This window comes from Oncorhynchus masou, chromosome 15, assembly GCF_036934945.1.
Source record: "Oncorhynchus masou masou isolate Uvic2021 chromosome 15, UVic_Omas_1.1, whole genome shotgun sequence".
In the NCBI taxonomy this organism is placed as follows: domain Eukaryota; kingdom Metazoa; phylum Chordata; class Actinopteri; order Salmoniformes; family Salmonidae; genus Oncorhynchus; species Oncorhynchus masou.
Window position 1 is genome coordinate 44,924,389 of NC_088226.1, and position 27,233 is coordinate 44,951,621.

A 27,233-nucleotide genomic window follows, 5' to 3' on the forward strand; every position below is an offset into this window, starting at 1 on the left:
AGTGGCACTCAGTGATGGTTGTGATGGATTTGCCTCAAACATAACACTTTATTTAGGACATAAAGTTAATTTCTTTGCCAATTTCTTTGCAGTTTTACTTTAGTGCCTTATTGCAAACAGGATGCAAGTTTTCAGTTTTCTCCTATCACAGCCATTCAACTCTGTAACTGTTTTAAAGTCACCACTTGCTTCATGGTTGAATCCCAGAGCAGTTTCATTCCTCTCCGGCAACTGAGTTAGGAAGGACGCCTGTGTCTTTGTAGTGACTGGGTGTATTGATACACCATCCAAAGTGTAATTAATAACTTTACCATGCTCAAATGGATATTCAATGTCTGCGTTGTTTTATCCATCTCCAAATAGGTGCCCTTCCTTGCGAGGCATTGGAAAACCTCGCTGATCTTTGTGATTGAATCTGTGTTTAAAATTCACTGCTCGATTGAGGGACCTTACAAATAATTGTATGTCTGGGGTACAGAGATGAGGTAGTCATGTTAAACACTGTTATTGCACACAGAGTGAGAGAGTGAGTCCATGCAAACTATTATTGTTACGGCGTTCTTCGTTTGTCGAAAGAGAGTCGGACCGAAATGCAGCGTGTTGGTTACTCATGTTTTTAATAGACAAATGACGATACATGAAATAACAAAAACAACAAACGCAATGTGAAAAACCTATACAGCCTGTCTGGTGAACACTAACACAGAGATAGGAACAATCACCCACGAAATACAAAGTGAAACCCAGGCTACCTAAATACGGTTCCCAATCAGAGACAACGAGAATCACCTGACTCTGATTGAGAACCGCCTCAGGCAGCCAAACCTATGTAACACACACCCCTAATCAGCTACAATCCCAATAACTAAAAAACCCCACAAAGAATTACAACAAACAATAAACCCATGTCACACCCTGGCCTGACCAACTAATTAACTAAAACACAAAATACTAAGACCAAGGCGTGACAATTATGTGATTTGCACATTTTTACTCCTGAACTTATTTAGTCTTTCCATAACAAAGGGGTTGAATAGAGTATACCTAGTCAGTTGTACAACTTAATGCGTTCAACTGAAATGTGTCTTCCACATTTAACCCAACCCTTCTGAATCAGAGGGTGCGGGGGGCTGCCATAATCAACATCCACGTCTTCGGTGCCCAGGCAACAGTGGGTTAACTTAAAAAAAGAAAGGAGATCCGCACACTTTAGGAGCTCAGATGCAAAAAATATATATTTTTGGGCACATTATAAGATCCGATGATAGTATCGGTAATGTGTTTTTGGAACTTCCCTTGGTCGTATTCTCGCTGGGCAGAAACTTCAGAGATCAATTGGTAAACTCTGATTTACCACCCCAAGAAATCCCTGCACAACTTGTATTTGTGCTCCTACTGGATGGAAACTACTAGTGTAATGGCTGTGCTAAATGCAATGGCACTTATAAATGTAGATCCTTCAAACACCCACTCGGCCCACTTTTTGGAAGAAAACCACTCGATTTTGTCTCTACGTTATATTGGCATCGAACATGTCACCCTCCCTTAGAGAGAGGGGTGACCTCGACAATTTATTGTTAAAACGAGAGGCTGTCTGGATCTTTAATTTAAAGACCCTTAATCCCCTCGGTCTCAACGTGGACTTTGATCTGAAGCCATTCTTGTGGTTATTGTGATGTTGCTATCGTAAATGTTTGTAGGCTTATGTAGCCAAATTTTATCTATGATCGTACGCTATCCATTTATGTTTTTTGTATGCTATTTTAATATATGAGAATTAACCAATGATATCAGGCCACACCCGGCCATGATTAGTGTCTTTTGACACTATCTAAATGAGTCACCCTGCAGTGGTTGTCACCCTGATGAAGACACGACTGTCAAAACGTTGGACATGACATTTTTGCATCTGAGCTCCTAGAGTGTGCGGCTCTCCTTTATTTTTTTAAAAGTGTTCCACTCCCCTAGCCAGCACCTCGCCTAAATATGTGTGTGTTTCTTTTGCCTCTAAACAATGGGTTAACTGCCTTGCTCAGGGGCAGAACGACAGATTTTTACCTTGTCAACTCAGGGATTAGATCCAGTAAACGTTCAGTTACTGGCCCAACGCTCTAAACACTAGGCTACCAATAGGCTACCTACTTATTGACTCAAGACATTTCAGCTTTTCATTTTTGATTAATGAGTAAAAATGTATTTTGACATTATGGGGTATTTTGTGTAGGCCAGTGACAACAATCCCATTTTAATCACAGTTTTAATTCAGGCTCTAACACAACAAAATGTTGAAAGGTGTGTGTATACTTCCTGAAGGTTAAAAAAATAAGAAAACTGCACTTTCAAATGAGGGGGTAATATATTATAGCAAGTGGACTCATGGGTAATCTTGCTCCTAGGATGTGGACACTATCTATCACTCTCAAGACAACAGGGAGTTTAACCTAGTGGACTTCAGCCACCTGGAGAGCAGGTGAGAGAATGGGAGAGGGAGCGAAAGAAAGAGAGCAGATGTTATCAAATGAATGCTGCTGCAGCCTAAACAAATCTAGTTGCTAAATTAATATCGAGGGTATTATAAAAATGTACCCATTTCGATACAGTTACTGTTGTGTGTTTGTGACAGAGACTTGGCAGTGATTGTGGCCTCAATGGCATACAACACCTGGTTCACCAAACTATACTGTAAGGACCTACGCATAGTAAGTATCGTTCTGTCTGTATCTCCTTCTGTTTCAATGGTCATTGAAAGAAGTTATAAGCATGTAATGACACAAGATATTTTTCATTTCAGGGGTCAGAGGTCAGTGAGCAGGTTTTGCACACACTCAGTAAGTCCTCCAGCCTGGAAGAGCTCACTCTGGAGAATGCTGGTCTCAAATCGTGAGTTTTCCTTTCTTCACAAAACTCTCTTACTCTTTCTGTATGAATAAGAAGAGTATTCGAACAAGAGAAAGAGTGTTTGTTTGTGTCATTGTGTCTTTGTCCAAATGTGTGTATTGTATACTGTGTATGTTTCAGTGACTTTGCGCAGAAGCTGTCAGTTGCGCTCTCAGAGAATCCTGCTTCTGTCATCCACTCTCTGAACTTGGCACACAACACATTGGACAACCAAGGTACCAAGCAGATGCCTTATTTTCCTGTTAGACTCACACATTTGCCTATTTCTGTTTTAGTGACATCTCTCCTCCCTCTGTCTCTCTCTCTTTCGGTGTAGGTGTGTCTAACCTCATCCAGCAGGTGTGTCGTCTCAGCAAAGGACTGCGTCTCCTCAACCTCTCCAAGACCTCCCTTAACTCCAAAGGTTTGGACTGCTTCGTCTCTCCATCCTTCCATCTCTCAATCTCTCTACCAGCCCCACCTAGAGAGAAGGCCCCACCTCCCTGTCCTCCTCCATGTTACGGAAGCATACACATCCTCTCAGCGTCCCCTGACATTAATACCGGCCAGTAACTTAGCAGACTGGGACAGTCAGCTGGAGAATCAGTTCATGAACACCTTTGGCTACATTTGGGTTTTATGAAGCTGCAACAGCTGGTTGAACAGGCCACTAAGCCATGCATGCTAGATGGTGATATAGAGGCGAGGTGATATAAACCTCTGTACCTCCGGTAAGTCCCCCCTGAACAGCTCAGTGTGTTGTCAGGTTTTGTTTCTACTATACAGCAGCTTCGCGATTTACGATGTGTCCCCATGGTAACCATCTTTCAGGCGACCTGCTCTCTATTACTTCCCACACTTATTGAGAGTTTGAATACTGAATATTGAATTAAGAATGATACTGCACACGTTTACACAGTCTGATTCTGCTGACAGATGTAGGTGAGAATCACATAATTCAAAATGTTCTGAAGTGTTCCCCCCCCCCTCTTTGGTAAACCTGCATTAGCTAGCTGAATGCATCTCTCATGGCTTCCCCCTCACTCTCTCTCCGTGTGTCTCAGGTGTGGTGTCTCTGTCTCAGGCTCTGTGCTCCAGTGATGAGTATTCCAACTCTCTACTGCACCTGGACCTGAGCAAGAACCCTGGGGTCCTGTCTGGGGAGGACGCTTCGGTCAGAAAACACACACATAAACGCATACACTGAGTGTACAAACCATTGGGCACACCTGCTCTTATCATAGACTGACCAGGTGAATCCAGGTGAAAGATATGATCCCTTATTGATGTCACTTGTTAAATCCACATTAATCGGTGTTGATAAAGGGGAGAAGACAGGTTAAAGAAGGATTTTAAAGCTTTGAGACAATTGAGACATGGATTGTGTATGTGTGCCATTCAGAGGGTGAATGGGCTAGACAAAATATTTAAGTGCCTTTGAACGGGGTATGGTAGTAGGTGCCAGGCGCAACCAGGCGCAATTGATTGTGTCAAGAACTGCAGCGCTGATGGGTTCTCCAAACTCAACAGTTTCCCGTGTGTATCAAGAATGGACATGTAGCCAACTTTTAATTATTCTTATTTGTCTTTTTTAAATGTTATTTTTGTATCATTTTTTTTACCCCTTTTTCTCCCCAATTTCGTGGTATCCAATTGGTAGTTTACAGTCCTGTCCCATCACTGCAACTTCCGTATGGACTCGGGAGAGGCGAAGGTCGAGCGCCATGCCTCCCCCGAAACACAACCCAGACGAGCCACACTGCTTCTTGATATAATGCCGCTTAACCCGGAAGTCAGCCGCACCAATGTGTCGGAGGAAACACCCAACATCAGTGTGCACTGCACCCGGCCCGCCACAGGAGTTGCTAGAGCGCAATGGGACAAGAGCATCCCTGCCGGCAAACCCTCCCCTAACCCGGACGACGCTGGGTCAATTGTGCACCGCCCCATGGGTCTCCTGGTCGCGGCCGGCTGCGACAGAGCCTGGACTCAAACCAGGATCTCTAGTGGCACAGCAGGCATTGCGATGCAGTGTCTTAGACCACAGCCCCATCTTGACACAACTGTGGGAAGTATTGGAGTCAACATGGGCCAGCATCCCTCTGGAACACTGTTGACACCTTGTAGTCCATGCCCCGACAAATTGAAGCTGTTCTGAGGGCAAAGGGGGTTGCAACTCAATATTAGGAAGGTGTTCCTAATGTTTCGTAAGCTCAGTGTACATACACTCACACTTTGTATACAAACCAAAGGTAAAGTAAACGCACTGATTATGCCTTATGCGTGAGTTTCTCAGTTAAACATTATCGTCTTTTCTCTCCCTTTCTACAGAATCTGTACCTTTTCCTTTCCCAGCCTAATTGTCTGGTCCATTTGGACCTGTCTGACACTGACTGTGCTGTTGACTCTGTGAGTATCTAGTGGCTCTGTGAGTTAGATTTTCATTTGCACACTTATATAATGTAGGATTTAATGAGTTTCTCTACACCCTTTGCAACCTCCGTCTCTGTTTTTCATCCTCTATAATCCTCAAACCCTATCTTTTTCTCTTTCCCACTAAAATTACACAACACAACTGTCTCTCATCTCTCGCGTAGCTATTTGGGGCTCTGCTGAGGGGGTGTTGTGCTGATCTCTCCTACTTGAATCTCTCCAAAAATTCCTTCTCACACAGGTTAGTCACATATTTGAGATGAACTATTTATTTGGTGTGATGTGGCAGAAAAACGCTTTGAGGCTCTGAGTGAAGATATAACACTAATTTTAGCAAGAATCCTCAGGCAAGAATCCTCAGGCTTCATCTTTTGCTCTCTCTCTTTTTCTTTTCACTCTCTCTATCTGCCTTTATCTCTGCTGCTCCCTCAAATGAGAAATCAGAAATGAGCTTTGTGGGAACCGCTGGAACATTGTGTTTCCTCTCTGTGGGTGTGTCGGGTCGATTTAAACGAGAACTTGCAGAGCTGTCTGCATAGATAAGACTCATGAATATTTAAGCAGAGCTGTTTATCATCTGACCCAACTTGCTCCCTCCTCTTTGGCCAGCTTAATTTTCTCTCTCTTTCTCATTTAATCTCAATCCTCTCGCCACTTTATACCACTCATCTATACCTCCTTTTGTTCTCCCTCTCTTCTCTCGTTCACCTCCCTCTGACCTCTCTCTTTTCCCAGGAAAGTGAAGGAGACCCTGCCGTTGTTCCGTCAGTTCTTCAGCTCGGCCTTCAGTCTCACCCATGTCAGCCTGGCCTCTATGAAGCTACCCCCCGATGCCCTGAGGTCAGTTTCCCTATTCTCCTCTTCTCCCTTGCTCTCTCACACACACCTACAGCTCACTAGAATGACAGGGGCAAGTTTAGCTGCACAACACACTGGTCACTATGGCACTTGAGACTGAGTTAAAGGGTGTGAACTTGCAGACAGAGGAGGAGGAAAAATGGTCTTTGGTGTTGTAAAACAAGTCAATACCCTTTCCACCTATCACATATTGTTTGTATTTTCTTCCCATTCTGTCTTTCTTTAGGTCTCTTTTCATAGGTCTGACCACAAACCCTCACATTAATGACCTTCACCTGGACATCAGTGGCTGTGAGGTACAAGTCTGTCTTTCTGTCTGTTTGTCTGTCACTGCACACAGAACATTCAATTCCTGCTGGCCTTTATAATTTCCCATCTCTGTCTCTCTGGCATTATTTTCTTATGTTTCAAGTAAGGACTTAGTGTACAGTAGATATAGAGTGCCCGGAAAGTATTCAGACCCCTTGACTCTTTCCCCATTTTGTTAAGTTACAGCCTTATTCTGAAATTGATTAAGTAAACATTTTTTCCTCAGCAATCTGCACACAATACCCCATAATGACAGACAGGTTACATCTTTTGGGGCACATTTATAAAAAATAAAAAACAGAAATACCTTATTTACATAAGTATTCAGACCCTTTGCTATGAGACTTGAAATTGAGCCCAGGTGCATCCTGTTTCCATTTATCATCCTTGAGATGTTTCTACAACTTGTTTGGAGTCCACCTGTGCTAAATTCAATTGATTGGACATGATTTGGAAAGGCACACACCTGTCTATATACGGTGCTTTCGGAAAGTATTCAGACCCCGTCCCTTTTTTTCTACACACAATTCCCCATAATGACAAAGCAGAAACAGGTTTAATACATATTTGCTCATTTATAAAAAATTAAAAATTAAAAATCACATTTACATAAGTATTCAGACCATTTACTCAGTACTTTGTTGAAGCACCTTTGGCAGCTATTACAGCATTGAGTCTTGGGTATGATGCAACAAGCTTGGCACACCTGTATTTGGGGAGTTTCTTCGATGCTTCTCAGCAGATCCTCTCAAGCTTTGTCAGGTTGGATGAGGAGTGTTGCTGCGCAGCTATTTATCTACACACAATACCCCATAATGGCAAAGCAAGAACAGGTTTCTAGATATGTAGAAAAACAGAAATACCTTATTTTCAGTATTCAGACCATTTGCTATGAGATTCGAAATTGAGCTCAGGTGCATCTTGTTTCCATTGATCATATTTGAGATGTTTCTACAATTTGATTGGAGTCCACCTGTGGTAAATGTAATATTTCACTTTTAATTTGTAATAAACTTCCAAATACTATTTAATCCATTTTAGTATAAGGCTGTAATATAACAAAATGTGGAAAAAGTCAAGGGGTCTGAATACTTTCCGAATGCACTTTAAGGTCCCACAGTTGACAGTGCATGTCAGAGCAAAAACCAAGCCATGAGGTCGAAGGAATTGTACTTAGAGCTCCGAGACAGGATTGTGTTGAGGCACAGATCTGAGGAAGGATACCAACAAAAATTCTGCAGCATTGAAAGTCCCCAAGAACACAGTGGCCTCCATCATTCTTAAATGGAAAAGTTTGGAACCACCAAGACTCTTCCTAGAGCTGGCCGCCCGGCCAAACTGAGCAATCGAGGGAGAAGGGCTTTGGTCATGGAGGTGGCCAAGAACACGATGATCACTCTGACAGAGCTCCAGAGATCCTCTGGGAAGATGGGAGAACCTTCCAGAAGGACAACCATCTCTGCAGCACTCCACCAATCAGGCCTTTATGGTAGAGTGGCCAGACGGAAGCCGCTCCTTAGTAAAAGGCACATGACTGTCCGCTTCGAGTTTGTCAAAAGACACCTGAAGGACTCTCAGACCATGAGAAACAAGATTCTCTGGGCTGATGAAACCAAGATTGAACTTTTTGGCCTGAATACCAAGCATCACATCTGGAGGAAACCTGGCACCATCCCTAGAGTGAAGCATGGTGGTGGCAGTGTCATGCTGTGGGGAAGTCAGTGGCAGGGACTGGGAGACTAGTCAGGATGGAGGCAAAGATGAATGGAGAGCAGAGCAGAGAGATCCTTAATGAAAACCAGCTCCAGAGCGCTCAGGAACTCAGACTGGGACGAATGTTCACCTTCTAACGGGACAACAACCCTAAGCACACAGACAAGACAACGCAGGAGTGGCTTCAGGTCAAGTCTCTGAATGTCCTTGAGTGGCCCAGCCAGAGCCCGGACTTGAACCTGATTGAACATCTCTGGAGAGACCTGAAAATAGCTGTGCAGAAACTCTCCCCATTCAACCTGAAAGAGCTTTAGAGGATCTGCAGATAAGAATGTGAAAAATTCCCCATATACAGGTGTGTCAAGCTTGTAGCATCATACTCAAGAAGACTTGATGCTGTAATCGCAGCCAAAGTTGCTTCAACAAAGTACTGAGTAAAGGGTCTGAATTCTTATGTAAATGTGATATTTCTGTAACGCCGTCGGAAGAAGTGGACCAAGGTGCAGCGTGGTACGTGTTCATGATTCTTTATTTAATCCCAACACCAAACAAAACAACAAAAGAACAACGAACATCACGTTCTGAAGGCTACACAGAGCAAACAAAAAACAACATCCCACAACCTAAGGTGGCCAAACAGGCTGCCTAAGTATGATTCCCAATCAGAGACAACGATAGACAGCTGTCCCTGATTGAGAACCATACCCGGCCAAAACATAGAAACACAAAACCTAGAAATAAAGAACATAGAATGCCAACCCAAATCACACCCTGACCAAACCAAAATAGTGACATAAAAAAGGCCAGGGCGTGACAATTTCAGTTTCTCAAAACCTGTTTTTGCTTTTTCATTATGGGGTATTTGTAGATTGAAAAAAATATTTATACATTTTTAGAATAAGGATGTAACATAACAAAATGTGGACAAAGTTGAGGGGTCTGAATACTTTTCCGAAGGCACTGTACAAACTATCTTTTGTCAAGGTCTCGTCTTATTGTGCTTTGAAAGTCCTCCTTCCACAAATGTTGTCTCTCTCTCTCTTGCACGCACGCTCTCTGTCTCTCTGTCTCTCTGTCTCTCTCTCTCTCCCTCTCTCCCTCTCTCTCTCTCTCTCTCTCTCTCTCTCTCTCTCTCCCTCTCCCTCTCTCTCTCTCCCTCTCTCTCTCTCTCTCTCTCCCAGCTGAAATCTGCAGGAGCTTCTGTGATCCAGGAGCTGTTCCCCAGGGTCTCCTCCATCGCCACCCTGGACATCTCTGACAACGGTGAGCACAATGACAGACTGCACCACTATGGCCCTATATGGTACACTGCACTCTACACAAGTCGTGACCCAAAGAGGTCTGAGTACAGAAATACTCCTTTCTGAACTTAAACCAGGTAGAAAGTGTGTATAAATGATGACATAATTAAATAATGTAATCTCGGAACAATTTTTCTTCAGTCACAGTATTTTCAATATGGAGCTATTTAGCAGCGCTATTTTGGTTGATTTTGTGGCCTCAAAGCCAGTGAGTTTTAACATTTTTCATCAAGAATATGGGCAAAATGTAATTATTTACAATGAAATAGAGAATGGGAATGTTATTACCTTGTCATATAATTGCTACATGTACTATCAGTATAGCATTAAAAATAGTTTTCCTGATTGAATCTTGGCCATTAGTTTTCGCGATGCGAATATTGGGTCGCGACTGAGACATCCTGGTTCAATCTGGGTCCCAAGGTAAAACCAGTTGAGAACCACAGCTTTACACCACTGTGGCACACACTAGCAATCTACACCACTCAGTCAACTTATTTTGTGTGAGGTTTTTGTTTGTGTTTTAGCACGTTTTGTATGAGTGGCCTGTATGCTTGCCACTTTTGAGATAGTTTTGTATTTGTATTTATTAAGGATCCTCATGAGCTGCTTCCAAGGCAGCAACTACTCTTACTGGGGTCCATTAAGGCAGTTATATACAGTTTAAATATTACATGACATTAAATGTCATAACACTTTTCACAGCACATTAACTGTGATCCCTCAGGCCACTACTCCACATATCTACAATACTAAATCAATTTGTACGTGTGGGTAGAGTGTGTGTCTTATCATGTGTGTGTGTAAGCGTCTATCTATGTCTGTGTGTGTTTGTCTTCACAGTCCCCGCTGTTCTATAAGGTGTATTTTTATGTTTTTTTTTTTTTAAATCTGACACTACTGCTTGCATTAGTTACACGATGTAGAATAGAGTTCCATTTAGCCATGGCTCTACATTGTACTGTGCGCCTCCCATAGTCTGTTCTGGACTTTGGAACTGCGAAGAGACGTCTGGTGTCATGTCCTGTGGGGCATGCATGAGTGTCTGAACTGTGTGCTAGTAGTTTAAATAGACAGCTCAGTGCATTCAGCATGACAATACTTCTTACAAAAAACAAGTAGTGATGAAATCAATATCTCCTCCACTTTGAGCCATGAGCCATGAGAGATTTGCATGCGTATTATTGATGTTAGCTCTCTGTGTACATTTATGAGCCAGCCGTGCTGGCCTGTTCTGAACCAATTATAATTTTCCGACATCTCTCTTTGTGGCACCTGACCACATGACTGAACAGTAGTCCAGGTGCGACAAAACTAGAGCCTGAATGACCTGCCCTGTTGATAGTGGCAGAGGTAACACTTTATTATGGACAGACTTCTCCCCATCTTAGCTACTGTTGTAACAACATGTTTTGATCATGACAGTTTAGAATCAGAGTTAGTCCTGTCACGCCTTGGTCTTAGTATTTTGTGTTTTAGTTTATTAGTTAGTCAGACCAGGGTGTGACATGGGTTTATTATGTATTGTAGTTTCATATTGGGGTTTGTAGTAGTTGGGATTGTAGCTGATTAGGGGTGTGTGTGTTTAATAGGTTTGGCTGCCTGAGGCGGTTCTCAATCAGAGTCAGGTGATTCTCGTTGTCTCTGATTGGGAACCGTATTTAGGTAGCCTGGTTTTCGCTTTGCATTTCGTGGGTGATTGTTCCTGTCTCTGTGTTAGTTTCACCAGTCAGGCTGTAATAGGTTTCACGTTCCGTTTGTTGTTTTGTATTATTTAGTTGTTCATGTATAGTTCATTTGTCTTCACTAATAAGCATGAGTAACTTACACGCTGCATTTCGGTCCGACTCTCTTTCAACAAAAGAAGAACGCCGTTACAACTCCAAGCAGTTTAGACACCTAAACTTGCTAAATTTTCACATAATTTATTTTAGTGAATGATCTTTCCCAAATACAATGCTTTTAGTTTTTTTTATATATATTTAGGACTAACTTATTCCTTGCCACCCATTCTGAAACTAACTGCAGCTCGTTGTTAAGTGTTGCAGTGATTTCACTCGCTGTAGTAGCTGACGTGTATAGTGTTGAGTTATCTGCATACACTACCGGTCAAAGGTTTTAGAACATCAGCCCCCACATTCAGTTGTGTTGTGACAAGGTAGTGGGGGAGTATACAGAAGATAGCCCTACTTGGTAAAAGACTAAGTCCATATAATGGCAAGAACAGCTCAAATAAGCAAAGGAAAATGATAGTCCATCGTTACTTTAAGACATGAAGGTCAGTCAATACGGAACATTTCAAGAACTTTGAAAGTTTCTTCAAGTGCAGTCGCAAAAACCATCAAGCACTAAAATGAAACTGGCTCTCATGAGGACCGCCAAATGAATGGAAGACCCAGAGTTACCTCTGCTGCAGAGAATAAGTTCTTTAGAGTTACCAGCCTCAGAAATTGCAGTTCAAATAAAGGCTTTACAGAGTTCATGCAACAGACATATCTCCACATCAACTGTTCAGAGGAGAATGCGTGAATCAGGACTTCATGATCAAATTGCTGCAAAGAAACCACTACTAGGACATCAATAAGAAGAAGAGACTTGCTTGAGCCAAGAAACACGAGCAATGGACATTAGACCGGTGGAAATTTGTCCTTTGGTTTGGAGTCCAAATTTGAGATGTTTGGTTCCCACCGCTGCGTCTTTGTGAGATACGGATGATCTCCGCATGCGTATTTCCCACCGCAAAGCTTGGAGGAGGAGGTGTTATGGTGTGACGGTGCTTTGCTGGTGACACTGTCTGTGATTTATTTAGAATTCAAGGCACACTTAACCAGCATGGCCACCACAGCATTCTGCAGTGATACACCATCCCATCTGGTTTGGCCTTAGTGTCACTATCATTTGTTTTTCAACAGGACAACACCTCCAAGCTGTGTAAGGGCTATTTGACCAAGATGGAGAGTGATGGAGTGCTGCATCAGATGACCTGGCCTCCACACTCCCCTGACCTCAACCAAATTGAGATGGTATGGGATGAGTCGGACCGCACAGTGAAGGAAAAGCAGCCAAAAACTGCTCAGCATATGTGGGAACTCCTTCAAGACTGTTGGAGAAGCATTCCAGGTGAAGCTGGTTGAGAGAATGCCAAAAGTGTGCAAAGCTGTCATCACTGCAAAGGGTTGCTATTTGTTTAACACTTTTTTGGTTACTACATGATATGTGTTATTTCATAATTGTGATGTCTTCACTATTATTCTACAATGTAGAAAATAGTAAAAAATTCAGAAAAACTCTTGGATGAGTAGGTGTTCTGAAACTTTTGACCGGTAGTGTATATAGACACACTGGCACACCTAGATTATGTTGGAGAGGCTTCCATTAAAGAACACCCTCTGTATTCTGTTAGACAGGTAACTCTTTATCCACAATATAGCAGGGGGTGTAAAGCCACAATATACGTACATATGTTTTTCCAGTAGCAGACTATGATCGATAATGTCAAAATCCACACTGAAATCTAACAGCTTTTTATCATCAATTTCTCTCAGCCAATACTCAGTCATTTGTGTAAGTGCTGTGCTTGTTGAATGTTCTTCCTATAAGCATGCTGAAAGTCTGTTGTCAATTTGTTTAGAGTAAAATAGCATTGTATCTGGTCAAACACCATTTTTTCCCAAAGTTTACTAAGGGTTGGTAACAGGCTGATTGGTCGGCTATTTGAGCCAGTAAAGGGGGCTTCACTATTTATGGGTAGAGGAATGTCACGCCCTGGCCACAGAGAGCTTTTTATTCTCTATGTTGGTTCGGTCGGGGTTTGACTAGGGTGGGTCATCTAGGTGATTTATATTTCTATGTTGGCCTGGCATGGTTCCCAATCAGAGGCAGCTGTTTATTGTTGTCTCTGATTGGGGATCATATTTAGGCATTAATTTCCCCTTAGTTGCCTGTTAACACTACTGTTGGCGTCATGTTTTGTTTGAGATTATTGTTTTGTTTTGCTGTGAGTTTCACTTAGTAATAAAAAGATGTGGAACCCAGATCACGCTGTGCTTTGGTACACTTATTATGACAAACGTGACATAGAATTACTTTTGCTTCCCTCCAGGCCTGAGGGCACACACTTTCTAGTTAGCTTAGATTGAAGATACGGCAAGTAGGAGTGGAAATATCGTCCGCAATATCGTGGCTTGTCATTGTTGATAGACAACAATATTTTTCCACCTATTCCATACTGACTTTACAGAATTCAAAATTACAATGCTTGTATTTCCTAATATGGTCAGTTATACTTGGATGTGCAGTGTCAGTGTTTGTTGCTGGCATGTCATGCCCAAGTGTGCTAATCTTGCAACTGAAAAAATCATTAAAGTAATTGGCAATATCAGTGGGTTTTGTGATGAATGAGCAATCTGATTCAATGAATGATGGAGCTGAGTTTGCCTTTTTGCCCTTAATTTCATTTATGGTTCTCCAAAGCTTGTTTCCATCATTCTTTCTATCATTTATCTTTGTTTCATTGTATAGTTTCTTATTCTTTTTATTTAGTTTAGTCACATGATTTCTCAATAGATTTTGCAGCCAGACTTATTTGCCATTCCTTTTGCCTCGCCCCTCTCGTCCCTCTCAACCATACAATTTTTTAATTCCTCATCAATCCATGGGGATTTAACAGTTTTTACAGTCATTTTCTTAATGGGCGCATGCTTATTAGCTTATACACTATATTAGGCCCAGCCTTTGGATCTTTGGTTTTCCTAGATATGGCTACTATATTGTGATCACTACATCCAATGGATTTGGATACTGCTTTAAAGCACATTTCTGCAGCATTAGTAAAGATGTGATCAATACAGGTTGATGATTTCATTCCTGTGTTGTTTGTAACTACCCTGGTAGGTTGACTGATAACCTGAACCAGGTTGCAGGCACTAGTTACAGTCTGAAGCTTTTTCTTAAGTGCGCAGCTTGATGAAAGCCAGTCAATATTTAAATCACTGAGAAAATATACCTCTCTGTTGATATCACATACATTATCAATCATTTCACTCATGTTATCCAGATACTGACTGTTAGCACATGGTGGTCTATAGCAGCTCCCCACCAGAATGGGCTTTAGATGAGGCAGATGAAGCTGTAGCCATATTACTTCAACAGTATTTAACATTAGATAGTCTCTTAGCTTTATAAACAGCAGCACCTCCACCATTAGCATTTCTGTATTTTCTGTAGATGTTATAACCATGTATTGCTACCACTGTATCATCAAAGGTATTATCTGAGTGAGTTTTAGAGATAGTCAGAATATGAATGTCATCTGTTACTAGCAAGTTATTGATTTCATGAACCGTGTTTCTTAAGCTACATGCAGAGCCTTCGGAAAGTATTCAGAACCCTTGACTTTACAGCCTTATTCTAAAATTCATGAAATTCTTTTTTTTTTCATCAATCTACACACAATACCCATAATGACAAAGCAAACATTGAATTTGTTGACATTTTTGCTAATTTATTACAATTTAAAAAATGTTAATATTACATTTACATAAGTTTGGCAGCATCGAGTCATCTTGGGTGTGAAGCTACAAGTTTGTCACACCTTTGTATGTTGAGTTTCTCCCATTCGTCTCACAGATCCTCTCATGCGCATGTTATGTATGTTAGTGTAGGGTGAGCTGCACACAGTGTATTTCCTACTTGGGCACACCGCCCGAGTGCTAACAGTATATCTCTGGTTCATAGGCACATGATTACTGCATACAATAGCTGTAGGATCAGCAGGGCAGTTAGAGGGACATACATTAGGTTACTTACATTGTCTACCAACTCCCCTGGGATAATGTACATTTGCTGAAGCATTGTGACAACTTAGCGACACAATGGTAGGTATTAACCGAGCTGGGCTTGGGTCATTGATACGTCCTTGTCTCAACGCAGCCTTATAATGCTGTGAAAGGATCCAGGAACCCAAATTATTCAGATGGATCCCATCCTTGTAAAATTGGTTTTGTTTCCAAAAGCTATCGAAATTGTCAACAAAAGTTACACCCGTTGAGCTGCAATATTCAGGTCGCCAATTGTGAAGAGAAAGCGTTTATTTGATGTAGTTGGGTGTGTGGTTCGTGTTTACAGGGCTGGATGCAGACCTTCTCTCAGTCCTACCAGCTCTCTCCAGACACACCTCCCTAAAGCATCTGTATCTGGGCAAGAACTTCAACATCAAGAGCAGCAGGTAAAGCACTACAAAGGCACAGTGTGTGTGTGTGTGTGTGTGTGTGTGTGTGTGTGTGTGTGTGTGTGTGGGTGTCTGTTTGTGGGTGCATGCATGTGCACGTGCATGTGTGTGCGTGTGTCAGTTTGCTTCACAGCTTGATTTTCCTCAGGCAGACTGGGATGATTACGATAGCGGCAGGAAATGACTAGTGCCAGAGCTCCTGCTGAGTGTAGCCTGAACTGCCTCTCTCCCCATGGCTCTATCTACAGGGTGCTGGAGGAAATCCTACAGAAGCTGGTCCAACTCATACAGGAGGAGGAATGTGTGAGTGAGAATGCGTCAACATTCACACATTACACAATATAATATTCCATTTTATATTCACTGATTGTACTGCAGAGTTTTTACACAAACACACAAACACTATAGACATTCATTTACTTAGTGAAAACTCATGGTCAAATACTGACATTCACCACACACACATACTGTATTTGACATGGTACTCTCTCAAACTCTTTATCTTCTACAAAATTGTGTTTTCCTTAATGTATATCACTCCAAGGCTCTATTACTGTGGAATGTAATATATTGTGCCTTCTGAATGATTCACTTTGTGTACAAAGCTATGACACATCGCTCTGTTTATTACAAATGCTGAGTTCCTATGTTTCTCCTCAGCACTGCTCCCAACTGTTCACAACAGCGTTTTACCATCTCTCTCCGCTGTCATCTCCTTCTCTGTCCTCTGTCCTGTCCGACCCTCTTCTTATGCCTTACCTTTCACCTGGTCTCCACCCTTACCTCTCACCCAACCATCTCACCCCCACTGCCTTGCCCTCTCCCGTCTCCCTTTCTCTCTCCCTCTTCCCTGTCCCTCCTCAGGCCCTCCAGTCCCTCTCCCTGGCTGACTCGCGGCTGCGTTCTCGCGGTACAGTGCTAGTAAATGCTCTGGGTAGTAACACCTGCCTACGTAAGGTGGACCTGAGTGGGAACAGCCTGGAGGACATTGGAGCCAAGATGCTGAGCAAAGCCCTACAGATCAACACCACACTCAGGCAAGAGACAGAGAGCGGGAAGGGGAGAGATAGAAGGTATTGTCAGGTATGGGGATGGTTGTTTTTAACACGTCCTCTCCCCTGTCCTGAAAGGAGTGTGACGTGGGATCGTAACAACACCTCAGCTACAGGATTCCTGGATGTGGCTCGAGCCCTTGAACAGTGAGACGATTTGTTTGTCAAACACACACATGCATGCTCGCACACATACACACATTCAGTCTTCTAAATCCGTTATAGCTCGCTATAGCTTATTTTACAGACCCCTTTGATGAATTTGTACGCTCAAAATACAGGAAGCGAGAGAGTTGATATAAATAGCTTCCAAGAGACATGGGGATGCCTGAAGCTATGTCTAATTTTGATGTCCTGTTGTTCAGAAAGAATTTTCAGAATTAGCTGGCTAATATATCAACTCAGATGCATGTGAACCAGACCTAGCTTACTGTACACATTGAAACTTGCGATCTCAAATGGCCGAGGGATGTGTTTAGGCTATAGATCACATTGGGGGTATTAAGGGGTTATTTTGGAAGGGATTCCGTTCACAGGGATTATTAACCCTTACCCTTGGGTCTGTAATGCAATTTTCTACAGCTATCTTTCTCTATCTCCTTTATTTCGCTGTCTCCTTCCTCTCCATCTCCTTCCTTTCTCTGTCTCCTTCCTAACTCAAACCTCTTGTCTTTCTCTCACCTCCGATGTGTTCTCTCCCAGTAACTTCACCTTGCAGTACATGCCCCTCCCCCTCAGTGACATCAGCCAGGCGTACCGTAGCGCCCCTGAGAGGACAGAGCAGGCACTGACCAAGGTGGGCTCCTTATGCTCCCATCTAAATCCTCCCTCCAACCCTCTGTTAACCATCCTCTCCTTTCTTCTGCCTCTCCATTTCCTCTCCTTTCCTCCAATGCTTCCTTTCTCTACTGGCACCATCATTCTCTCTCTCTCCCTGCCCTTTCCATTTCAATTGACTCTGCTTCATTGACATTTTCACACAGTAGTATTGCCTGTGTGAGTGAATGGTTTATATCTGTGGCCATCAGATCCAGCGTGCTCTGCTGAGGAACAACCAGACTCAGCGCTTCTCTCAGAGACAGGCTCTACGGCTGCACCAGGGCCTGGTCACCAGCACTGCTGAACAGGTAGCTAATGTACAGTCTATTCTGAAAGTATTCAGACCCCTTGACTTTTTCAACATTTTGTTACGTTACAGCCTTATTCTAAAATGGATAAAATAAAATAAAATGTCCTAATCAATCTACACACAACACTCCATAATGACAAAGCAAAAACAGGTTCCTATACATTTCTAAAAAACAGAAATACCTTATTTACCTAAGTTTTCAGACCCTTTGCTATGAGACTCGAAATTGAACTCAGGTCCGTTCTGTTTCCATTGATCATCCTTAAGGTGTTTCTATAATGTGATTGGAATCCACCTGTGGTAAATTCAATTGATTGGACATGATTTGGAAAGGCAAAAACCAAGCCATGAGGTTGAAGGAATTATCCGTAGAGCCCCTGTCAGGACCCGGTTACGAACCTGGGTCTCCGGAGTGAGAAACAGTCACTTAACCAACTGAGCCACGAATAGTCAGCAGAACCCAGAAGATGAGGCAGACACAGCAGTACTTAAGACGGTGTATTTAATAAAGTAAAAAGGAGAAGTCCTTCAATACAAAAATGGCAAATCCAAAAGGTGGTAGGAATAGCACAAAAAAGCCTCAAGAGATACTCAAAAACAAAAACAGAATTCCACAAGAGCATCCACCGGAATCGACAAGAAAACACAGAACACTAGGGCTGGGTGCTAACATACAAACACAGAGCACAGAACTGAGGGAAACTAAGGGTTTAAATACAATCAGGGGAAACGAGGCACAGGTGCAAATAATAATGGGGAACAAGGGAAAAAACATAAGGTCAAAAAGCACAATGGGGGCATCTAGTGACCAAAACCCGGAACAACCCTGGCCAAATCCTGACAGAATCCCCCTAGGAACGGCTCCTGACGTTCCTACCAGCTCTCTCAGGGTGGAGGGCCCTGAACTGACGAATGAGGTCAGGGTCCAGGATGTCTTTGGCAGGAACCCAGGAGCGCTCCTCGGGACCGTAGCCTTCCCAGTCCACCAGATACTGCCAGGACCGCTGCACCCGGCGGGAATCCAGTATCCGATGGACGGTATAAGCCAGCTGGCCTCCAATGACACGAGGCGGAGGGGGAGGTCTGTCTGCCGGGACAAGGGGAGAAAAAACAACAGGTTTTAACAATGAAATGTGAAATGTGGGATTAATCTTAAGGGATCTGGGTAAGTGTAGGCGATAAGAAACTGGGTTAACTCTCCTGGCAACCTTGAAGGGACCGATGTATTTTTGGGACAGCTTGCGAGACTCCACCCGTAGAGGTAAGTCTCTTGTGGAGAGCCAGACTCTCTGGCCGGGGCGCAGGGTAGGCCCGGGACGGCGACGTCTGTTGGCTTGTTGTTGGTACCTCTGTGAGGAACGCATAAGATTAAGACGGGTCTTCCTCCACATAAGCCGACAGCGTCTGACGAACTTCAAGGCTGAAGGCACTCTGACTTCTGCCTCCTGGTCCGGGAACAATGGAGGAGCATAGCCAAACTGACACTCGTGCGGGGACATACCAGTGGAGGAGGAGCGCAAGGTGTTGTGCGCGTATTCGGCCCAAACAATAAAGGATGACCATGTGGACGGGTTGTCACGAGTCATACATCGGAGGGTGGTTTCCAGCTCTTGATTCATCCTCTCTGTTTGGCCGTTGGACTCCGGATGGTACCCTGAAGATAGACTGGCAGAAGCCCCCATGAGTTGGCAGAAGGCCTTCCAAAACCTTGAGGCAAACTGGGGACCTCTGTCAGAAACCATATCTTGAGGAATGCCGAAGACTCGGAACACATGATTAATTACCAACTCAGCCGTTTCCTTGGCAGAAGGTAACTTAGTCAGTGGGACGAACCTGGCCGCCTTTGAAAACCTGTCGATTATGACTAGGATAGTAGTATTGCCATGGGATGGAGGAAGTCCAGTAATAAAGTCCAATGAGATATGGGACCAGGGTCTGTGGGGAACAGGTAAAGGGTGAAGGAGTCCTTGAGGGCGGAGGTGAGAAGATTTGCCCTGGCAGCACACGGGACAGGCATTGACGAAAGTGGATGAACTCCAAGGTGCGACCTACGCCCGGATGACAGGTGAGGCGAGAGGAGTGCCCCCACAGAAGGACCTGAGTCCTCACTGCCTTGGGGACAAACAACCGATTGGCAGGACCTCCTTTCGGGTCCGGTTCGCTAGCTTGAGCACGTCTCACGGTATCCTCAACTTGCCACGAGATCGGAGCCACAATCTTAGCAGCAGGAAGGACAGGCATGTCCGTGTCATCTCGAATGGCAGGAGCGTAGACTCGGGACAGGGCATCCGGTTTGAGATTCTTCGACCCGGGCCGATAGGTGAGGATAAACTGGAATCGATTGAAGAAAAGAGACCATCTAGCTTGTCTAGAGTTCAACCGCTTCGCCTGCTGGATATACTCCAGATTTTTGTGGTCCGTAAGCACTTGAAACGGGTGAGAAGCCCCTCGAGCCAGTGTCTCCATTCCTTCAATGCCATCTTAACTGCTAGGAGTTCACGATCCCCCACATCGTAGTTCCTCTCAGTCGGGGTAAGCCGGTGTGAGAAGAAAGCGCACGGATGAAGCTTCTTGTCTTCACCCCTCTGAGACAGGACAGCTCCAACACCAACCTCTGATGCGTCTACCTCCACCACAAATGGTTCATCCGTAGTCGGTAGTATCAGGATGGGAGCAGAGAGAACGCGCTGCTTGAGTCCTTGGAAGGCCGTCTCAGCTTCTCTTCCCCACAAAAACCTTGCATTGCCACCCTTGGTTAAAGCTGAGAGAGGGGCTGCCACCAAGCTGAAGTTCTTGATGAACTTGCGGTAAAACTTTGTGAAGCCCAGGAAACGCTGAACTTCCTTAACGGATTTGGGGTGGGCCAATCCGCTACCGCCCTACCTTCCTGGGGTCCATTTGGACTCGACCGGGTTCCACTACAAATCCCAGGAATTGTACTCGGGATGAATGGAATTCACATTTTTCCGGCTTAACATACAGATGGCTGTCCAGGAGGCGTTTGAGTACTTGTCTGACATGCTTAGTGTGTTCTTGAAGGGAGCTCGAAAAGATGAGGATGTCATCCAAGTAAACGAACACAAATATGTTAAGCATATCCCTAAGCACATCGTTTATGAGCGCTTGGAACACCGCTGGGGCGTTGGTCAGGCCGAAGGGCATCACCAAGTATTCATAGTGACCAGTAGGCGTGTTGAAAGCGGTCTTCCACTCGTCACCAGGTCTGATCCGCACAAGATGGTATGCGTTCCGCAGGTCAAGCTTAGTGAAAACAACTGCTTCCTGGAGCAGCTCGAAGGCTGTGGCCATAAGGGGTAGCGGGTAACGGTTACGGACGGTTATGGCATTGAGTCCCCGGTAGTCGATGCAAGGACGTAATCCACCGTCTTTCTTGGCCACAAAGAAAAACCCTGCTCCCGCCGGGGAGGTGGATGGACGCATGAGGCCTGCTTCCAGAGCGTCCTTGATGTAGGTATCCATAGCAGCTCGTTCGGGTGGAGATAGGGAAAAGATCCGACCCCTGGGGGCAAGTGCCCGGAAACAGGTCGATGGGGCAATCGTAAGGTCTATGGGGTGGTAGCATGGTGGCCCTCTGTTTGCTAAACACCAGTTTGAGGTCATGGTAACACTCGGGAACTCGGGTCAGGTCGATGGATTCTAAAGACTCGGGAGTAGAACTCGGGGAATTCTGGAAAATACAAGTAGCTTGGCACGTAGGACCCCACTGCTTGATAGTGCCCACAGACCAGTCGATGTGAGGGTTATGGCTGTGAAGCCAGGGGTATCCAAGGACGAGAGGGAACTCGGAACAGGAGATCAAATGAAAGTTCATCAATTCCTGGTGTTGTGAAACTGAAAGTCGCAAGGAGGTAGTGACATGAGTGACAAGTCCAGATCCCAAAGGGCTTCCATCCAATGTAGTGACCCTCATGGGTTCACTTAGAGGTTCAGAGGGAACGCCATTCTCCTTCGCCCAGACACCATCCATGAAGTTACCTGCGGCTCCAGAGTCTACCAAGGCTTGAAGGTGAAGCTTGTGGTTGTCCCAGGAGAGGGTGACTGGAATGAGCAGACGGGAGTTGGACGGATGGGAGGAGGTTATGTTTCCCGTTACAGTTCCCCCGGTCTGTACGGGACAGAGCGTTTCCCTGGAGCCCGGGACACGTGGAACGGAAATGGCCCGGTTTGCCGCAATATAGACAGCGTCGCTCCCTCATCCGGCGGTCTCTCTCAGCCTGGGAGATGCGTCCAATCTGCATGGGTTCCGATGGAGCCAGCGAGGATAAAGGTGGGGACTCGGAGCTGGGACTGATAGGGGCTAGAGGTCTACGGTTGAGTTCTCTCTCTCTCAGACGCTGGTCAATGCGTGAGGCCAACTTGATCAGGGATTCGAGATTGTCCGGTGGTTCCCGAGTGGCCAGTTCATCTTGGATAGTGTCGGAAAGGCCTTTCAGAAAGCACACCGTGAGCGCCTCGTTGTTCCAGCCACTTGCTGCTGCCACCGTGCGGAACTGGATGGCATAGTCCGTCACGCTGCGCCAACCTTGGTGGAGAGTCAGGAGCTGTTTGGCTGAGTCAGAACCACTGCTTGGGCCTTGAAACACTCGTTTGAATTCCTCAGCAAAGGCAGAGTAGCTGGCACAGCAGGAACTATGGGCATCCCACACAGCAGTAGCCCAGGCCAGGGCTTTTTCCGACAGCAGGGTGATGATATAAGCGATCTTAGACCGGTCGGTGGGAAACGACGAGGGTTGTAGCTCAAAGGAGAGAGAACATTGGGTGAGAAACCCTTTACAAGCACTTGGATCACCTGAGAACCGTTGGGGAGGTGGAAGACGAGGTTCAGCCAGGGGGTTAACTGCCATGGGTACGTGAATCTGAGGTACTGGGACGGGAACTGTTGCCGGGGTAAGACGATCAGATATTTGCTTAATGGAAGTCAGCATCTCCGACAGAAGATGAGAATGTCTAGCCATTAAGGCCTCTTGCTGAACAAGGGCGGCTTCGTGGCGTTGGACAGTCTCCTGGTGGTGGGACAGCATGGCAAAAAGGTCCTGGGAACTGGCTGCCTCTGGGTTCATTTTTGGCTCTGTGTTTCTGTCAGGACCCGGTTACGAACCTGGGTCTCCGGAGTGAGAAACAGTCACTTAACCAACTGAGCCACGAATAGTCAGCAGAACCCAGAAGATGAGGCAGACACAGCAGTACTTAAGACGGTGTATTTAATAAAGTAAAAAGGAGAAGTCCTTCAATACAAAAATGGCAAATCCAAAAGGTGGTAGGAATAGCACAAAAAAGCCTCAAGAGATACTCAAAAACAAAAACAGAATTCCACAAGAGCATCCACCGGAATCGACAAGAAAACACAGAACACTAGGGCTGGGTGCTAACATACAAACACAGAGCACAGAACTGAGGGAAACTAAGGGTTTAAATACAATCAGGGGAAACGAGGCACAGGTGCAAATAATAATGGGGAACAAGGGAAAAAACATAAGGTCAAAAAGCACAATGGGGGCATCTAGTGACCAAAACCCGGAACAACCCTGGCCAAATCCTGACAGCCCCGAGACAGGAATGTGTCGAGGCACAGATCTGGGGAAGGGTACCAAAAAAATGATGCAGCATTGAATTGAATTTATTTTGGGTAACAGACAAATACAACAAAATGTACGATGTGGATCCAGAGGATATCACTTGAAAGTATTAATTAAAACGCTTGTTTCCAAAGTGGTCCTCGATGGTTAAAACAATAACACATATAATGATTAAAAGGCAAGACAAAATTACAAACAACCTTAAATACGTTCATTTATATTGACATTCTAAAAAGTGGCACTATTCTTTGCACTTCTCCCTAACCTTAAAAATCACCCATATTCATTTCACATTAAAACAATCTATTAATTGCACATCATACCGATCATTCAAATAAATTGGTCCACTCTTGACTCCAAAGGCAACAAGCCCACCTCCCGGAATTCCTGTATCCCTATGTGGGTCCTAGGGGGGACATTCAGCATATACTGTACAGTACCTGATAACATTATTTTGCATGACGTGCATTCTCTTTTTCAGCTTTTTTGATAGCCCACTATACCAGGCAGAGCAGGATTTATCAAAAGGACACTGAATCAATGTTGAGACAAGCAGTTTCTTAACTTTAATGTTAAAATATCTAGTGTCACGATATCAAATTTTCAATTTTTTTCGCCATTTTAGAAAGAATTCTGGCAGCAATCAGGTTTCCAGAAAGGTATTGATCTCGGGACACACCAAGAAAAGATACACTTGTTTTAGATTCAATCTCATTGCCTGCACAGTTTACCGTTATCTAGTCAGCCCTAAGCAATCTACGTTTTCTTCCAAGCAAAATCTTTTAAGTTTTTCCCAAATGTAGTGACAATTTGTTGTCAGACCAACCAATCTCTAACAAAATACTAATCCTTAGTCAGGGTCTCCTCCATGTAAACTGTATCCTTCCCTGATACCAGTAAGTCTGAATCATCAGCATAAAGCAAGAGTTTGCACATTACTGTATCTGACATATCATTAACGTATAGAAGAAATAGGAGCGGCCCGAAAATTCCACCTGATTTTTCTTTGTCTGACAGAACCCCACCAACATTGCATACTTGTGTTCTGTTGGTCAGATAAGACCTAAACCAATTCACTGCTACATCATTTAGACCCATGCATTTCAGTTTCATCAGGAGAATATCATGGTCCACTGTGTCAAAAGCTTTGTGCGAATCTAACATGACCCTACCTGTATAGTTCACCTTCTCACGTTCCTGCTTAATGTGGTCAAACAGGTGGATAAGGCAAGTATCACTGGAATGAGCTGTTCTAAAGCCAGATTGTAGTTCATAAAGAAGTTTGTGCTCAATTAAGGTATCCCTTAAATTGATAAAACAAATCATCTCTCAACAACTTTGGAAAGGGTGCTGAGGATTGTCACAGGCCTGTAGTTTCCTACATTTGTTTTACTGCTCTTCTTGTGGAGTGGAACCACCCAGGCTGTTGTGAGATCCTTGGGAAATGTACCACGACTAATAGAAAGGTTTACAATATGCGTTATCATTTTAGCAGTGACACAAGCACTATCCTTTATGAATCTTGCAGGAAGGTTATCCAGCCCAGTTTCTTTGTTTGTGCTCATTAAGCATAGTAGATTTGAAACGTTGCCCTTTGTTACCATGCACAGCTCTAACAAATAATTAGTGATACCTTTGCTACGGTAAAAGTTGCTCATGAAAGACTGGCTATAGTGTCCAGAGCAGGTGGGTAACTTCTTAACCAGAGACGAGGTTATACTGGTAAAAAATGTGGTAAAATAATCTCCAACCTTTGCCTGGTCATAACATAAAACATCATCAATATCCAGACCAATAGTACAGGATTTTACCTTTTGGGGGAGTTTTGGAGCCAATGTCCTTTAACATTTTCCACAGTTTACAAGGCCGATGTAAGTTGTCATTAACAGCGTCTATATAATGTTGGAATTTAGCCTTATCCATTTTGTATCTTGTCTTGTTTCTACAGTTAATATAACCATCAAAATCTGGTTGTAGATGTGTCCTTCTGAAGCTGGCCAGGTAATCGATCCCTTTTCCTTATGAGAACTAAGATCTCGGAAGTGATCCATTTCTCTGACCGCTGTTTGATTCAAATTTGTTTCATCGGAGCCAGAGAGTCAAGTGAAGACAGAAACAGATCTTTAAAAAGATACCAAGCTTGATCGTCACAGTTTAGTACATGAGACCAATCCAAAATTCCATGTATTGAAGCATTGAAGGTCCCCAAGAACATAGTGGCCTCCATTGTTCTTAAATGGAAGAAGTCTGGAACCACCAAGACTCTTCTTAGAGCTGTCCCCCTGGCCAAACTGAGCAATCGGGGGAAAAGGGGCTTTGTAAGGGAGGTGACCAAGTACCCAATGGTCAGTCTGACACAGTTTCAGAGTTCCTCTGTGGAGATGGGAGAACCTTCCAGAAGGACAACCATCTCTGCAGCACTCTACCAATCAGGACTTTATGGTATAGTGGCCAGACGGAAGCCACTCATCAGTAAAAGGCACATGACAGCCCACTTGGAGTTTGCCAAAAGGCCCCTAAAGAATTCAGAAAATGACAAACAAGATTCTCCGGTCTGATGAAACCAAGATTGAACTCTTTGGCCTGAATGCCAAGCGTTTGGAGGAAACCTGGCACCATCCGTAGAGTGAAGCATGGTGGTGGCAGCATCATGCTGTGGGGATGTTTTTCAGCGGCAGGGACTGGGAGACTAGTCAGGATCGAGGGAAAGATAAACCAAGCAAAGTACACAGAGATCCTTGATAAAAACCTGCTCCAGAGTGCTCAGGACCTTAGACTGGGGCGAAGGTTCACCTTCCAACAGGACAACGACCCTAAGCACACAGCCAAGACAACCACAAAATGAGTGGCTTCGGGACAAGTCTCTGAAGGTCCTTGAGTGGCCCAGCCGGAGCCTGGACTTGAACCCGATCTAATATCTCTGGAGAGACATGAAAATAGCTGCCCGTCCAACCTGACAGAGCTTCAGAGGAGCTGCTGCAGAGAAGAGTGGGAGAAACTCCCCAAGAACAGGTGTGCCAAGCTTGTAGTGTCATACCCAAGAAGACTTGAGGTTGTAATCGCTACCAAAGGTGCTTCAACAAAGTACTGAGGGTCTGAAATCTTATGTAAATGTGATATTTCAGTTTTTTCTTTTTAATACATTTGCAAACATTTCTAAAACACCTGTTTTTACTTTGTTATTATGGGATATTGTGTGTAGATTGATGAGGGGGAAAAACTATTTAATACATTTTAGAGTAAGGCTGTAATGTTGCAAAATGTGGAAAAAGTCAAGGGGTCTGTATACTTCCCGAATGCACTGTATATGTGTGTTAGTTTTATGTGTGTAATTGAGAGACAATGAGTTGATTTAAAACCTGTTTATCCGTTAATCATGTCTTGACGGATTTGCCCACAATCGTGTGACATGAAACATTACTTTTCTGTCCTTGCATTTATGGCAGTGTAAGTTGTCGTCATATATTAAGCATTAATCAGTTCAATTAGAAATGTAACTCTATAAGAATACTGCCTCTGGCTTTTTCTTGTATAGAGATCTCAGAAATGCACTGTAACTACCTAACATTTCGTGTCTTCTTATGTTACGGGGTGAAACCAGTTTGGCTTATTGCTCTAAGGAGGGCTCAACTCATTGTCTCTCAATAATATTGCTCTAATGATGGCTTATTGCTCTAATGAGGGCTCAACTCATTGTCTCTCAATAATATTGCTCTGATGATGGCTCAACTCATT

The 27,233-nt window shown here is 44.0% G+C and overlaps 1 protein-coding gene across 1 annotated transcript in view; it reads left to right on the plus strand.

The window, feature by feature from the left end:
• Positions 1 to 27,233, plus strand: part of LOC135556293 (capping protein, Arp2/3 and myosin-I linker protein 3-like) — a 57,338-nt gene that overhangs the window by 9,073 nt on the left and 21,032 nt on the right. The window contains 17 exon segments of the mRNA XM_064989372.1: positions 2,397 to 2,470; positions 2,624 to 2,699; positions 2,792 to 2,880; positions 3,019 to 3,113; positions 3,215 to 3,301; positions 3,942 to 4,051; positions 5,209 to 5,286; positions 5,475 to 5,551; positions 6,046 to 6,150; positions 6,395 to 6,464; positions 9,372 to 9,453; positions 15,618 to 15,717; positions 15,969 to 16,023; positions 16,585 to 16,757; positions 16,851 to 16,919; positions 17,475 to 17,568; positions 17,801 to 17,899. Coding sequence (XP_064845444.1) covers positions 2,397 to 2,470; positions 2,624 to 2,699; positions 2,792 to 2,880; positions 3,019 to 3,113; positions 3,215 to 3,301; positions 3,942 to 4,051; positions 5,209 to 5,286; positions 5,475 to 5,551; positions 6,046 to 6,150; positions 6,395 to 6,464; positions 9,372 to 9,453; positions 15,618 to 15,717; positions 15,969 to 16,023; positions 16,585 to 16,757; positions 16,851 to 16,919; positions 17,475 to 17,568; positions 17,801 to 17,899 — 1,533 coding nt within the window.